General features: G+C 44.3%; 2 protein-coding genes and 1 long non-coding RNA gene across 3 annotated transcripts; 1 reads left to right on the forward strand and 2 right to left on the reverse strand.

The window, feature by feature from the left end:
* Positions 1–240: 240 nt before the first annotated feature.
* On the reverse strand, positions 241–1296 carry LOC123419575. Its single transcript, XR_006618547.1, has 3 exons — positions 1188–1296; positions 1005–1079; positions 241–295 (listed from the first exon to the last, which is right to left on the reverse strand). It is a non-coding gene; the product is annotated as an uncharacterized LOC123419575 (long non-coding RNA).
* Positions 1297–8818: 7522 nt separating this feature from the next.
* Positions 8819–11457, reverse strand: LOC123419578 (LEAF RUST 10 DISEASE-RESISTANCE LOCUS RECEPTOR-LIKE PROTEIN KINASE-like 2.4). The gene is made up of 3 exons (XM_045107184.1): positions 10655–11457; positions 10092–10273; positions 8819–9970 (listed from the first exon to the last, which is right to left on the reverse strand). Exons 1-3 carry the CDS (start codon positions 11416–11418, stop codon positions 8844–8846), a joined length of 2073 nt encoding a protein of 690 aa, XP_044963119.1. The 5' UTR covers positions 11419–11457; the 3' UTR covers positions 8819–8843.
* A 362-nt stretch (positions 11458–11819) lies between these two features.
* On the forward strand, positions 11820–15460 carry LOC123419579 (rust resistance kinase Lr10-like). The gene is made up of 3 exons (XM_045107185.1): positions 11820–12730; positions 13912–13935; positions 14137–15460. The coding sequence occupies exons 1-3, from the start codon at positions 11923–11925 to the stop codon at positions 15207–15209; spliced, it is 1905 nt and encodes a 634-aa protein (XP_044963120.1). The 5' UTR covers positions 11820–11922; the 3' UTR covers positions 15210–15460.
* The last annotated feature ends 1193 nt before the right edge of the window (positions 15461–16653 follow it).

Consider the following 16653-nt stretch of genomic DNA (forward strand, 5'->3'; position numbering starts at 1 on the left):
GATACGCAATAAATTATGAAATTTTGAATCCACCATCCTCCTTTCTCAGTGGATAGGCAAAGCGAGTGTACCACCAGAGCGGCATAAATAAAGCCATAACAAATTAGTACTTCCTTATCTCTCCCTGTATTATTATAAACAAACAAAAATCAGACAACAAATAAGATGGTACCATTTAAGTGAACATGTGAGATAGTACATAATGCTCAGGGTAAGAAATATAAGACCGGACTACAGATCCCCAATATGATGGTATGGGAATGTCTACACACTCCAGCATTCTCAAATCTAGGCCCTGCAAAAGTTTCAAACCCCATTGTTTAGATGAAACTGTAACTGGCCATCTCCAATATGAAGATTGTATAATCCTCTTTAAAATAAGGCACTGATGGTTGGTAATCTGAAACCTAGAAGAGTATCATTAATTGGGTTCGCAAATAATCTTTTGCTTTGATAGTCCAAGTAAAATAGGCATGTGTCTCAAGATTGCAGTATATATACAAGTATACTTTTGTTCCTTTTCCAGCAGCATTTTGATTGTCCCTCACATGTCTATGCTAAAACAAGGCTATGCTTACAAATATTCAGTGCTTATACAACCAAATCCTAAAATCATAAGGAAGACACTTGTAATTTGCAATTAAATGGATTGATGAACATATTTATCTTTCACAACTCTAGCTTGGCCAGTAGCAAATAATATAGATTTTGAAGTACTATGGTAGATTAACTCTTGCGCGCAAACATTCAGTGCCAGCTAGGATGAAGTGTGAATTGGCAGTGTTTGTTGAGGACACCAGAGGATTGTACTCTAGGAAAAGGTTCAGAAAAACTTTAAACACTTCAGCTCACTTCCTCAATGGTAGCCAATGAACTATAGAGCATACTCAGTGCAATCTCTTTCCATCCTACCGATCAGCATGTACCCAGTTCTCCATACAAGTGACCGACTCCTCAAAAAATATATAAAATCAATCACAAATTGATAGAGAAAAACGAATCACCTGGTGCCCTTCCCTTCCCTGCAGCAAAAGACCACTTCTTCCCCAACATGGAAATCTCAAGGCCCCTTCCACCACCTGTAATAAAAACAATATTCGAAGTTAGCATCACATTATCAGACACGTGCTACAGAGATGCCGGTGGCACACCAAGGCTGATGCAGGTTGGGTCAAAGTCATACTCACACATGTGTTCATTGCAAAATCATTGATCTGGATCCTTATTGAAATACAACAAAGAATCCATGTAAGAAGAAACCTGAAAACCAGAGTACTGCACACAACCAGTGGCGAATCCAAGGGGGGGGTGCTTCAACAGGCTTAAGCTGCCCCTCCAAAAATTAGAAAACAAAAAATTGCTAGTATTAATCATAAAAAAACATTATCTAAACTAAAAAACTGATAGTTAATGTTTTTTTCTTCACATTGTTAACATTGAGACCTCCCTTTATTTTCTGTCAAGATTCGCCACTGCACACAACCAATCAGCTAGCTTACCCTTTTGCATGGCTAACAACTTGAAAATATTGCCTACAGATATAACAAGAAAATAAATCTATTACAAATGATTTTGAAAAATCTTCTAACTGGTTAAACTTAAATGTCAAACGTATATGGAAATATAAGAAGCTCAGGCTCATACCTTTCTTTATCCTTGAACACATACTGATGATTAGCCTAGGTGCCAAAATCTCAATTATTTGAAAATAGTTCAGCACTTTGTGTGGCACTTGATTTTGCCAGCAGGTGCTAATCACATAAACCTGCATCGTGTTGGCAAATTATTCAGGACAAACCATGGAAGAAATCACATGAAGTCTATAAAACTATTATCCCATCTACTAACAAAAAGTTGCTGGAATAAATTGTATCAACAATAATACTGTACAATTGATTCTGAATATAAACAAACAACAGAAGAATTGATTCAAAGGGAATTGATTCAAGCACGCGCGGCAGCCAAGTCATCCTAGCCTGCGATAGAAAAAGTACTACACAATAATAATTGGACTACTAAATAAGGCTAGAAGCAAGATGAACCCCAGCAAAATAAAAATGCCAAGTCTTACATCTTGAATCATCAGAGTGGCTGCGCTCCATTGCAAGGTCAAATAAGCTTTGCAGGACAAATGCAAGCCGATCACATGCAGTTTCAGTAAGAGGAGCAAGCCATGATCGTGCAGCCGCGCGTGCTATCTCAGCAACTGCCTCAGTCATCCCACTGTTTCCACCTCTTCCAGCATGGGCAAGTAATATGTTCGCAATACCCACGCTAATCAGCCGCTCGCACGCGTTTACCAGGAGCACCAGACTCGATCTGTGAGGGGAACGAAGGGGGGGGGGAAACCCTAGAAGAGGTGAAGCGCGTCACGCACCTGGAAGCGGCAGCGGGGATCGAGGGCGGTGGGGTCGTGGACCATCTGGAGGACAAGGGGGCGGCGAGTGCCCATCTCGACCCGCAGCGGCGCCCGGAGCAGGTCGGCCACATAGGCCGTCGCCTCGGGCTCGGCCGCGTCGTCCTCCCCTGCCGCCTCGGCGACCTCGGCGACGAGGTGCGTGAGCAGGGACACCTTGCGCGCGAGGCGGAGGCAGTCGGCCCGCAGCGGCTCCGCGGCGGCGCCCACGGCCGCGATCTCCCGCACGATCTCCGCGACCGCCCCGGCCGTCGCCGTCATCGCGCCGCCTCGGGTCAGGACTCCGCGCGGAGGACGGGAAGGGGGGGGCGGCGGGGAAGAGGAGGGGGAGGGGCATGCCAATCTCCAATGTCAACGTCGCCCATGATCCTAATGGCTGGATGGTCGTGTGATTACAGGGGACGTTGCTGGGCATGTTCTCCTCTTTTTTTTTCTTGCGTGATTGGAAGTTTCGTTGGTGGAGTATGTTCAGCCAATTGTAATTGCTAAGTACACCCAGCAGACGGTGGATTAACGAGGGCTGTTAGATTAAGATCTGTGGGATTAATCGTGGGGTGTTGATTGGTTATTTTTTTGGTGGGGCGTTTGATGGGGTGTCTGTAGTGTAATTCTTGTTCGATTGTTTAATAGTAGTATAGATTACACAATTGATTTTCATCCGTGGCCGCGCATGTTCTTCGGCCAGCCCATCTAGACGCGGCTGTAGGCGCCGGTTGTGTTCCCCGCGTGCAATAGGAGCTCCCTCCACTTATAGTGATTGGAAGCAAACAATCGACCACACATGACTTAAATAGGTAAGGTAAGTGCGGCCCATTCAAATTGATACATTATTTATTTATTTATTATTTAGAATTCTGTTTAAAAAATTATAATCAAAGCTACTAAAATAAGTAAGAATATTTTCTGTCATAAAAAATATTTACACATATAAAAAATAGAAAAAATAATAAAGGTTCATGTTTTTTTAAATGCAATTTACAACAATGTTGGTGTACGTTGAAAAATGTTGAAGCGTGTATTCGTTCATAGGGATGAATATGCGCATGTATACGAACATTTGTGAATGTAATGTGTTTCTGCGAGAAGAAGAGATATCATCATACCTGAGCGACATTTTCAAAGAGGGAAACGACACCCACGGGCATTGACGCCACTCTCAGTCAGCCTGCCCCCCAATCCCCCTCTCCTCCGAGCACGGCGACGGCGCCGCCGCCCGCCGGCGTTCCATGGGGATTCGCAACACCCATCTGTTGTCCCAGGCATCCAAACGGAGGATCCTTGCATCTCCTTGGCGGCATGGCGTGCGCTGTCCACTCACCCACCCAATCTCGCGCATCAATCTCAGTCCGGCCCAACGCAGGGAGTCCACTTCTCTCCGTGTTGTACCTTCAGGCTTGAGTTGAGTTCAGCCGAGTAAAACTGCATCTTAATTGAGGTGATTATTTTCTGGGTTTCAACTAGGGGATGCTCTTCACTGTTATGCTCCTACCCACCACCAGCAGGCAGGCAGGATATTAATACCCAAACCCAACTACTCCCTCTGTACCATAATATTTGTTGTATTTTTCCCCAACAACAAATATTTAGGAACACAGGGAGTAGTTACTTCTTGAGCGTCTACACATTCTAGCCAAAGGCACTCTGAACTAGTTCTTAAGCAAAAAAATCTGAATTTGGTTCGTTGTGCAATATATTTACACATGAGCGAAAGACCCTGGTTGTTACTTACCACTATAAATAATTGTCTTCAAAAATGTTGTAGGGTTTCCTTCTTGATCTGCAATCTGCATCGCCTAGTGATTAATCTAGTAAGTAGGTCTCATGTTGGGGGCACATTTTGCAGGTCCCTCTGCTTGTGTGGATCACATGGCATTGAATGCCCTGCAGTGAGTAGTTGATGAGTAGTAATTGTGGTGATGCAGAGAGAGAGAGAGAGAGGGCAGTCATGATTTGAACAGGGCCTCACAGGTGAAATATCTGTCCAGGATGTAGATGTATTGCTGAATTGCTGAGGGGAGTAGAGTGCTAGTACTTCTCTTGGAGAGTTTGACAAGGTAGTAGTAATAGATAATCACCATTGTCTCTTCTAATTGGTTAATTGGTTTGTGTACATATAACATAACATCTGTCTCTTGAACTTCCTCCTTAATCAGTGTACAACTCCATAGTCTTTCATTCCCAGTGGGTGACAATCTCGGCTTGGTTTAGGCTAATTATTAATGGATCAATAATCTCTGGACAAACTTATGTGTGGAGGAAAAAATTGGCTGGAAGGAGGACTGGAGGCTCCACATCACATGTGAACAGAATGCAGAGCAGAGGAGGCAGCAGCAGAACACGCCCTCTCTCTCTCTCTCAATTATTGAGAGCTCTCACTCACTCCCAGCTCTATTATTGAAGCGCCTTTCTCCTCCTCATCCTGGGTCGATCCAGCCACCACCCGCCGCCGGTGAGAAGCAGAGCACAAGCAGCTTGCAGATCAGCGAATCCAGGAAGACGGCGACGCCGATGGTTAGTCTAGACTCTAGTTCCAATCCATTCTTTTACTCCCTTAGAGCTGCAACATGATGCTTTCCACCGGATGGATGGATTTCAAGCTGCAACCTGATGCTTTCCACCGGATGGATGGATTTCAAGCTGCAACCTGATGCTTTCCACCGGATGGATGGATTTCAAGCTGCAACCTGATGCTTTCCACCGGATGGATGGATTTCAAACTGCAACCTGAAGCTTTCCACCTGTGCTTGGTTCCTGCAGGCTTGGATGTTTCATTTCAGTCGCTTTTACTCAAAGGTTTATGTCGTGATATGCTAATTTTTTTCTTGGAAAATGTTGTGATATACTCCCTCTGTAAAAAAATTATAAGAGTGTTTAGATCACTACTTTAGAAAATGATGGAAATATGATGTAGGGTCGTCATGTGCTTGTGACTGTTTTGTTTGACTCCACACTGATGAAACCTGAATGCTACTACTATAACTGTCTTCTCTCATAAGCTAAGAAAAAAAAAGGTGGTTACATTTCCTTTTTCTTATGCAACGTCCAGGTCAGGATATATCATCTTGGAGTTATGATATGTGCGGTTGTTTTTCAGGCACATGAATTTTCAGTACCTGGGAGATTGAGCAAGCAGGACCAACCTGCTTAATTAACTTGGTCTCTGCTTTGTGTCGCGTGCAAATCAAACCAGGCGCGTCGTCGCTGCCGGAAGGATCTACTGTACAGGTTGGTTCTCCCCTTTTTCCAGGTGATGTGTGTGCTTGTCTTGTCATGAGGGTGAGAGAGCAGAGAGGGTGACGTGAATTTTGGCTGAGACTAGACTAGACTGCTGCTTGATGCTGCTGCAGAGTGGGAGAGATAGATAATGAGGATAGATCGATGCTGCACTGCTGCTCTACTTGTTTCGGTGCTCATGTTATTGTCCCTGATGCTCTTGTTTCTACTTATTTTACAGGTTCTTCGTCACAGCCAAATGAGCCATCGACCTATATGGACAGAGACAGAGGGATGTTTGATGGTTCTATGGAATCAATAAAATAAAATGTAGGTGTGTGAGATCTGTTAATTGGGTTGGACTGCACAAAGAAATAAGGGGATGTTGGTACTAGAATGAGAATTTGGTGAGTGAGATTTGGTCACTTGGTTGGAGTTGCCTTCAGCAACCATCATCTGGAAAATAAGAAAACCTCGAAAACCATGGCAGAGGCTGTTGTCGGGCAGCTGGTGATGACGCTCGGGGCAGCGCTCGCAAAAGAGGCGGCCACCTATGGACTATGGTGGAGCACTGTTGTGCAAGGAAGCTGCGGCCTTGAGGGGTCTCTTCGGCAAGATCCGTCGGTCCAAGGCGGAGCTGGAGAGCATGCAAGCGTACCTGCGGGAGGCAGAGCGGTTCAAGGACACCGACGAGGCCACATCCATCTTTGTCGGCGAGATAAGCTGGAGGACTCCAAGCATGGAGGGTTCGCTGGCAAGATGAAGAAGAGGATGAAGCATATCAAGACCTGGCCGCGTCTGGCAGCAAAGCTCCAAGAAATCGAAGCCCAGCTGCAGGATGCCAACCGGAGGAAGAGGGATTACGCAGTCTCTGGTTTGTCTTAGGTTTATCTAAAAATGGATGTATCTAAATACTAAAATATGACTAGATACATTCATATCTACATAAATTTAAGACAAAAAATTTGAGACGAAGGGAGTATAACTTACCTCAAACAACAGCCATGTCTGCCATGTCTCTGTCTGTGTTCGTGCAGATAGGTGCATAGAACGCCAGCATGATAGTTCACCTGGCCAAAGAACCTGTACATGCATGCGCATCATCGCCTGACCTTTGGGATTTTCATGTGCACACAAAGATGAAAACTTAATTGGTCACTATGGCTAGGTACAGCCTATAGAAAACTATATTTAATTCCGGCTGATATCCAGATGTACAGTATTTGAACAGCAAGTCCACGTCACAACCGTTTCCTATTTCTTTTTTAATTATTCAGAACTTTTCATGTCCGTGGTTTCTTTTAGCCCCACGTATTTGTTGTAACATCCTTTTGCCTTCTTTTTTCTTGGGGACTCTGCACGTTAACGTTTTTTTTGTACGTACAATTTTGTGTAAGATCCTATCAAAGTTCTTTCCTTATTTAATCCTAACCGCAAATTCCAGATCCGACAGCTTAATTAGTCTTGATGTTGTGGATTAACATGGAGGCTCGTATGGTACATCCAATTAGTAAATATAAGATATAAGATATAAGATGTGCACTGCTAGGAAGGCAGATTGTGATAGGGGCTACCACTTGCGTGTTGCGGTACAAAGCAGTGGACGGCAAGGATAGCAGCTTCAGGACCGTATCAGCATTATATTCCTGGTGTTGGAACGCAAGACTCTTCTGCCCCATCTATTGGGTAACTGACAGTGTCCACATATCTTCCAGTTCCAGACATGGCAATGTCAGTGTTATTGAAATTTTCACACGAGTGACATTTGACGGGACAAGAGTCTATGCAGTCACTAGAACACGGCATGGGGTTCCATCAAATAAGACTTGGAAATATGTTGAATTATGATCATGAGAGCATGGTCATATGCTTCTGGAAACCCAATCTTGGTTTACGTTGTTGTAAATTAAAGACCTCCTTCAATGAATTTGCGATTGAATGTTATTTCTTGGGGGGTCTTATTTGTTGCACTGGAAATGGAATGTATGTAAGTTAGCTTCCAAGTAATGTTGATTGATTGTTTATCCAATAATGCAAAGTTCATCTGTTTTTCTGAGAAAAGGAACACAAAGTTATCTAAACAAATATTTGTTTCTACAATAAGGAATAGAGGTGCTCTTTTTCTCATCTGTCCTATGACAGGGGGTGAATCCATCCTTCCGAGGAACCGGACGAGTGGTTCTGACATGTATATCGACCGAAATTTGTTTACAAGAGTAAACAAAAAAAGTCATATATGTTGAACTTAACTGAAATTACTTTGTTGTTTCTGCAATAACAAGTGCAGGACCAGGAAGGCAGTTTGTGACAGGGGCTGCCACTTGCTAGTAGCTTCAGTCTTAGGGTAACATATCACAGGACCACAAGATTTTTCTGCCCCATCTACTGGGTAACTCACAGTATCCACCCATTCTTCAGAAATTGCAACTGTCACTGTTACTAGAATTTCCACACTGTGATGGCACCCCTTGTCGCACACACACACAAGTACCATTTGACAGGACTGGATCTCACCAAGTCTATGCATCCACTACAACACGGCAGGGAGTTCCATTAAATCAGAGTTGGAATTATTATTTTCCCTGCCTACGATCGAAGACAACATGTAAGAAGATCAGCTGTGGCATGTGGCTCTGTTCTTAAATGTGTTCTTTAATTCCATGACCGCGACGATTTCTTAGCGGCAAAGAGGGGAAAAGGCTATCTATCTATGTCTTTGCACAATCCTGAAGGGTAGATTATGAGAAACTGCAACAATGCCAATTATGCAGCTGGAAACTCAACCTAGAATGATGTTGCTGTAAACTAAAACCACATCTCAATAAATTTGTGATGAAATTGGAGACCAATGGTTTTATGGGTCTTTCATATGCAAAAGAAAAGAAAATGCATGCAAGCTAGCTTCTCAGTGATAATCTTCATCCACTAACTGTATGTTCTCTGAAAATGTTTCTCAACAAGAAAAAGGCAGCCTTTTGTCACCTCTCACAGACTTATTTGTATCAAGAATTTACTACTCAAGTAATATTTTTCATCATAATTTATCAAGAGTAATGAGCAAACAAATAGATGGATGTAAGATTTCATACTTATTTGATGAAGTTGCTCCGCACAGCAAGCAAGGCAGTTTGTACAAAGCATCTATACTTGGTTCGTATTGTTACAACAATAACTTTTACAGATATAAGTTAATACCACATATTGTATCTATACCTCACACATCGTTTTCCTCTGACACCACACTCAATTCCTCCTCCGAGACCGCCGTCAGCTCGGAAGTGAAATGGTAAGAGTCCTCCACATGGATGTGTCCTTCGTCACAGAAAAACGGCCTCGAAGGCATCTGCAGGCCATCAACCCCAGCCTCCAGGATCTCAATGACCTCGCTCATCGTTGGCCGATCACGAGACCTCATCTGAATACACCATAATCCGACAACACACAGCTTCTTCTCCAGCTCGTGCATGTCGGCAGCAACTGGAGATATCTCGCCCGCTTCTTCCCGGGTCAGCTGGTCGTACACCCATGACGGATAGTACGCCTGGCTTGAGGACCCCATGTTTGGATCAGCGTTCCTTCTCCCGCCGGCCATCTCCAGCAACAGCATCCCGAAGCTGTACACGTCGGACTTGCTGGATATGACGCCGAAGCTCCGGGATATCATCTCGGGGGCTATGTAGCCGACGGTTCCCCGCATGGCGCTCAAAGGAACGAAACTGTCGCCCCTCGGGTACAGCTTGGCAAGCCCGAAATCTGCGACCTTTGGGACGAAATTGTTGTCGAGAAGGATGTTGTGCGGCTTAATGTCAAAGTGTAGAATCTGCATGTCGCACCCCTGGTGTAAGTAGTTGATCCCCCTGGCAATGCCCAGAGCGATCTCGTTGAGCTTGTCCCATGAGAAGCTCTTCTCAGTAGAGAAGATGTACTTGTCCAGAGAACCATTGGGCATGTACTCGTAGACTAAGGCCCTTTGCATTTCCTCCGAGCAGAACCCCATCAAACGCACAACGTTGACGTGGTGGATCCTGCCGATGGTGGAGACCTCGCTGATGAAATCTTCTCCATTGCAATTTGAGTTGCCCTCTAGCATCTTGACGGCGACATGGACACCGCCTGGGAGTAGCATGCCCTTGTACACAGTGCCGTAGCCCCCTTGGCCCAATTTGTCTCTGAAATGGCTTGAGATTGCAACGATGTCTGTGTAGGCATACCTCGTAGGGCCAATCATTTGTTGAATCCTGAGGAACTTCTCAACTGCATCAATTATGATCCTTGTTTTCCAGTACTTGTAGGCTAGGAATATCCATACAGCCAGGGGTGCCAACAAGAACCTACATAGTACTGCCCAACAAGGCGACACATACAGATGTAAGCTAGATACTTATGTCCAAGATTTTGTCCATGATGATTAAAAGCATGTAAATTCAATTTTGAAACTAAAAGGAATATAATTCTCACGTACCGAAAAAGAACTTGGGGACAGCAATCACCGATAATATGGTCACAACAACCAAAACAAACGGTGTTGTGTAGTAGTGATCGTTGGAGTACTGAGTCACGCATTCTAAGAAGTGCACTTCACTCCAGAAAAAAGCATGAGTCCAGTTCACGATGCTTGCACCAGATGATTGCTCCTTGAAGTAGCTGCAGATCATATCATTTTAAAGAAATTGATTTAGAACGGAGCACGGTTCTTGGATTCCATTTGCATACTAATTCAATCCCATTTGCAAACAACAACAGTGTTCGACTTTGCCACCATGTAATTCGACTATGTGTTCTATTCTGGACGGTTGTTTTAAAATTTGACATAATCTAACCTGTGCCCGACATGGATGGAGTAGTGCAATTGATTAACAGACCTTTGCTACCAATTAGCATTAAGTGTGTAAGTACAAGATGAATTAATGACGAGTGTGTAGGTGCTCTACTAAAGATGGGCTTAATAGCCCGACATTAATTCTTGATAAAAGTAGAGAGTAGAGAAACTAAATTAGGGAGGAAACTGAACCACAGGGTGATCACCTGATTGAATTGTTGAGGCATAAATTGATGTTTTTTCTTAACTTCATAGAAGCAGAAGGCCCCGTGGTGTCCACAGGAAATTGGACAGTAAACCCCTTACTTATGACTTGTATGATATCTGCATAACTTGCATTCTGTAGCTGTAGCCAATCAGGAGAATACTCGTTACCAAATGGAATATTGGCCAGGCATCCACAATAAGGCTCAAGATCTTCAACCATACACCCGTAATAAGACACCCAGACATAAACATGTGAATTTTTGGCACTCAGGCAAGCAACGGGCTTGTATGCACTATTCTTCGCTACTGCTCGTGAACAATTAGCAAAACATGCTCTGTAGTAGCTTTGAGTGACCAAATAACGAAGGCCAGGTGGTGAAACTGAATCAATTTCGCCAAAGTATCCATAGGCCAGGTGATTCCTCTGTGGAAGAGGGCAGTTGCTACTGGTATTGAAGTTGGGATCCACGACCCAGAAGTAGGAACCGGTGTAGTTGATGGCAGTCACATAGTATGTTCCTGTGTTGATGTGAATTGTAGCCTTGCTACTGGTGCAACCCAGCTCGTATGCTTCAACACCACACTCACCAGGATCACCTCGCCGACGAAAAGGAGGTCGTATGTCTTGCAGATGCCCACAGGAGAAAGGTGTGCACCCATCGTCTAGTCCTTGGACATGATCTGCTGCAAGAACTGCAACGAGGGAGAAGACAGTTAAGGATTGCAGGGTAATAGAACGATGAAATGCACCGGGGTTCCCCATGAAAGCTTTCTCACAGATGCACTAGGGATTTGATATCCTAGTTTAGTTCTGTTAAGAGTGCTAAGGGGGGCAAGGGATCGACATCGACTAGTTGATCATATCCAGCTGTATATACCAATTAATGGTGTGATTGGGATATGGATTATGACTTCATTGGTATATACATGACGCTCAAAAGAGGAAGATATTCTCTCGATTGTGTAGCTAGGACTAGAAGACGACCCAAGACTTGGAGTCTTCTGTACCATCAATGTTTCCAGAGATTTTCCACACTGTGACAGCTGCCAATAGACTGGACAGTAGGCTGAACCAAGTCTGCAATCACATTAAATCCACAAGAGCATGGCATGGACTATCAATTTAAACACTATCCTCATCATCAGTAGAGCATGACTGTGACTGCTTACCTATAGATGGTGGGGAATAAGTGTTGTTTCTTTTTGCATTGTCCACTCCACTTCTTCTTCTTCTTCCTCTCCATCTCAGTTACAATTGTACGGAAAGATGCGTAAATTACTTGCCATAGCCCTGCTGCTGCTGCTGCCTCTGATCAACCACGGAATCTACTTGGCAACGGCATGGGACGATAAAGATTTCTTCAAATACTGCCCACCATCCCAGTGCAGCGAACACGGCCCAGAGATCAGGTATCCTTTATGCCTTGAATCCAGCAATACATCATCATGTGGTTGTGGTGACAGAACAACCAGGAAGTTAGCATGCTCTGGTCAAGACACCATCCTTTTTCACCCCGTTCTTGGCCCATACAATGTTAGCGCCATAGATTACAGGCGTTCTTCAATGAAGATTATCCCGCTTGTAGACCCATGTTTGGTGCTCAAGCAGAAGCTCGTCATCTCCAGAAACTCATCATCTCCACAAGTTGATGTTTTCAATGATGAGATGCCAAGTAGTGACCGATTTTTCATCCGGAGTTCTCCAACAGCCCTGGTGCACTGTTCAAGAGAGTTCGCACCTGGTGCTGCCGATGGGATTGTTGGCCCAGTCTCCTGCCTTAGCAACACAACCCACTTCTTTTATTTGGTGGCTGGTTATGAAGACATGTCTCTTCTTCCGTTGGACTGCAAGGTCATCACAGTCTCAGATAATGTCCGTGGCGATCTGATACCCATGTATTGGACTTGCAGTCCATTATTCGACCCAGGGTACTTCAAGAAACAAGCAGAAACATTCCTCGGTTCTGCTGAGACCGAGGTGTGTTGGGAAGATTACGATTGCAGACAATGTGAGCGCAGTGGGCGACGCTGCGCTTTCAGCTCAGAACGGAATGAACAATTCTGTATGCCTGGCGGTATGATCAATTCTAACTCTCTAGAACCATGTTTAATTGCATCATCCTGTTTTATTTGTAATGAAGTTTTGAAGTCTAAAACTAGAATTGAGTGAGTGGAAAAAAGGAGAGAGAGGAAAGTATTAAATGGAGAGAGTTGACTAATCATAGACTTAAAATTTCACTCTATAATTTCAGGTGTTTGAATCTCCACGAGAATTTCTGTCAACTATTGTCCTTTCAAAATAGCACCACAAATTATTTAAGTAGCCTTCTTGAGCAAGCACAGTGACCTAAGCACCTGAACTCATAAAAAGTCTGAAAAATTATTGGGGAAAGAAATAATGTTTTGTTCATCTATTAAACACTCGCCTTATAAAATTTATTCATCTATACAACACTCAACTAATCCTTTGGAGATATCAGTCCAATACTTTGGTACAAATTCACAAACACAATTTCAATACAAACAGAATCCTAAAGCATAATACTTCTGAACAACAAAAGAAAACAGAAATGAGTGTGCAAATTATCATTTTTATAAAAAATATAATAAACCTTCCATTCAGGTCAACATTTTACCAACCGGATAATGTCTAGCAAGCCCCAGTGCTCTATCTATGAAGCCTGCCATTCAGGTCAGCGACCCATCCAAGAACCAACCCTTGCCAAGTTTTCCAGGAAGCGCATTACAGAGCCAAGCCGAAAGCAAGGAAACCAGCAAAAAACCATCGACAGCACAATCTTCAACCGGTACCACATCCTCTGTAACATAACACAACAACCAAAGCACGCATAAAAATAGAACAGTTGGTAGGCTGTGTTTCCTTTTGTAATGGGATCTTGAGTAACGTCATTGTCTAAGTTCAGTGTAAAGCTTGGCCAGTACCACAGTATGTTCATGACATTCTCTTCTAGATATGAAGACATGTGGTTCTCCTATATGCTCTCCAAAAATGAAATATGGTTGGTCAGTTGTGACAAAGATTTTCTCTTTCAAAAAGGCCGAAAGATTACTGTTTCTTTGTTTATCATCAAACATTAAAAGCTCTATTGTATCACCGCTAGGGAAATGTATGGCACCAACGGTAGACAACAACGAAAGCAATTTGACAGTTCTACAAAAAAAATCAAGAAGTATTAAGTCATTTATATTTCCTAAACCATCATTGGAGTCTAATTCTCTTTTCTGGTATCTGCAGGTTCCCGTATCAAAGTCATCGCAGGTACTACTTGATTTATACTCTATCGTATTTATATTTGTATTGTTCCTGTACCATTTTAATTTCAAAATTTGTATTATGCAAATCCCTATTGTTGGCTGCTCTGAACCATGACGTGCTCTTATCTGAATATCCACATAAAACTAAGTATGGGCTTTTAATTCCCAGTGGAATATGCTGATGTCATATTGTTTGTTTATTCAGCTACGTCATCGGTGGCCGCATTTGTTGTTCTTTTGTTAACGGTGGCCACTGTGCTTTATCTTTCACTCAAGACAAGATATAACGCGGAGATACATTTGAAGGTTGAAATGTTTCTCAAGACATATGGAACATCGAAACCCACGAGGTACACTTTCTCTCAAGTTAAGAAGATGGCAAGACGGTTTAAGGAAAAAGTAGGGCAGAGAGGATTTGGAAGTGTCTACAAAGGCAAGCTACCAAATGGAGTGCCTGTGGCAGTCAAGATGCTAGAGAACTCTACAGGAGAGGGAGAAGTATTCATCAACGAAGTTGCAACCATCGGACTAATCCACCATGCCAATATTGTCCGCCTCCTGGGATTTTGTTCCGAAGGAATGAGACGGGCTCTTATTTACGAATTCATGCCTAACGAGTCACTGGAGAAATACATATTCTCTAATGACCCTAACATTTTTCAGAACCTTCTGGTACCAGACAAGCTGCTAGATATTTCTTTAGGCATCGCCAGAGGAATGGAGTACCTGCATCAAGGGTGCAACCAGCGCATCCTCCACTTTGACATCAAGCCTCACAACATCCTGCTCGACTACAACTTCAACCCAAAGATCTCAGACTTTGGCCTTGCCAAGTTGTGCGCGAGGGACCAAAGCATCGTCACCTTAACCGCAGCAAGAGGCACAATGGGCTACATTGCACCAGAGCTATATTCCCGGAACTTTGGGGGAGTATCGTACAAGTCGGACGTGTTCAGTTTCGGCATGCTGGTGTTAGAGATGGTGAGCGGAAGGAGGAACTCAGACCCAAGTGTTGAGAGCCAGAACGATGTTTACCTCCCGGAGTGGATCTACGAGAAAGTGATCAATGGGGAGGAGTTGGCGCTTACTCTGGAAGCGACTCAAGAAGAGAAAGAGAAGGTGAGGCAGCTGGCGATGGTGGCACTGTGGTGTATTCAGTGGAACCCGAGAAACCGGCCGTCGATGACGAAGGTGGTTAACATGCTAACAGGGAGGCTGCAGAGTCTGCAGATGCCACCAAAGCCTTTCGTCTCATATGAGAATGAACCTGTGCTGTAATAAATCAGAGGAGGAACTACCATACTCTGTCAGCATTCAGGGACTGGTATATATACTCTGCCAACACTGCATCTGGAGGTGTATGAATAATCACTGGTCAGCGGTCACTACCACTGTAATACAGGATTTGTAGTTGGACTTGTATTTTAACAGCTACTCCCATATTTATCTCTACATAAGTTGCGAATAGCTCGTGTAAAATTCGATACTCTGCTGATTACCTTAATTATCGCTGCATTGCAGTCCGTCCACATCCGACAGTTAGTGACGGAACTTTTCCTTCCCAGCACAAAGTGAATGTGATCCACATTCACACATTTTCACTTGCACATCAGGTAAAATGCCACCATTGAATCGGAATTCCATTTGAGCATTTTCAATTCGAGCTTCGATCATTTGAGTATGATAACAGACTAGTAAATCAGAAACTGTGGGAGGGAGAGGAGTGATGTACCTCTTGATATTATTGGAATATGAGAGGAATCGAAGCTCGGCTAGCTGCTGCTTGCTGCCGTTGGGATTGGGGGGACTGCTGCTGCGGTGACTGCTCCCTGCCGGCTGCGGTTGCTTCTGCTGCTGGGTTTGGGTGACCGGCGCATGCTTGCTGCCGTTGGGAGCGGACGGGGCGGCAGAAGTGGTGGGCGGCGGCCGGCGTCATCGTCGGCGGCGGTGGGCGGAGAAGCGTGGAGGCGGCTGGGAATGGATAGCATCCGTGTGCACGGCCCATAGTGGGCCCTGCGTGAAGCCTACTTCTAACAACAAGGCCAGAGCCCATCACCTTTCCCGGGCCGATCGAGGTCCAACATTGCTCACTTCTCTTTTTTTTTAAATGTTTTTTTAACTCGTTGTGTCGAATAGTTTGAGGAAACAAACATCTTCTTCCCACCCCAACATCTATGTTTGCCCTGATCACCGCCGCCATCCACCTCAAATGATCCATCGAACCAGCATCGGCCGGACCGTCGTCTCTCTCCACCCATGACTGATGTTTGATGTCACCTTCTCCTCTCGGTCTCGAATGGCCCTTTGCCATTGCCTTCGTTCGTTTGCCCCCACCCCGGCCTTCCCTCTTACCTCGCCTTCTCATATTCTAATGAGCCATTCCGCACCCGCATTCACCGCCAATTTTGCGTCATCGCCTTTATTTACGTTGTTGGGTCATCACCGACTCAGGTTCAGTCCTTTTGTTGCATCATCCCCCCCACCACCACCAATCGTCCACCACCGCCTCACCTCCTATCAGCCGCCATGGGGCACTCTACCTCCACCTTGGTGGTGCCACTCTAGCTTCTTTTATGGCCCAGGACGACACGCCAATGCATGTTTGATAAACAATTCGACACAGTGAGACTTGAAAAGGGTTTACACCCCCCCACCCTCCCCCCTTAAAAAAAGAGTTTACCACATGGGAAGAAAACATTCGGACACATGGGACTTAAATGGA

This window comes from Hordeum vulgare, unplaced genomic scaffold (assembly GCF_904849725.1).
Source record: "Hordeum vulgare subsp. vulgare unplaced genomic scaffold, MorexV3_pseudomolecules_assembly, whole genome shotgun sequence".
NCBI lineage: Eukaryota > Viridiplantae > Streptophyta > Magnoliopsida > Poales > Poaceae > Hordeum > Hordeum vulgare.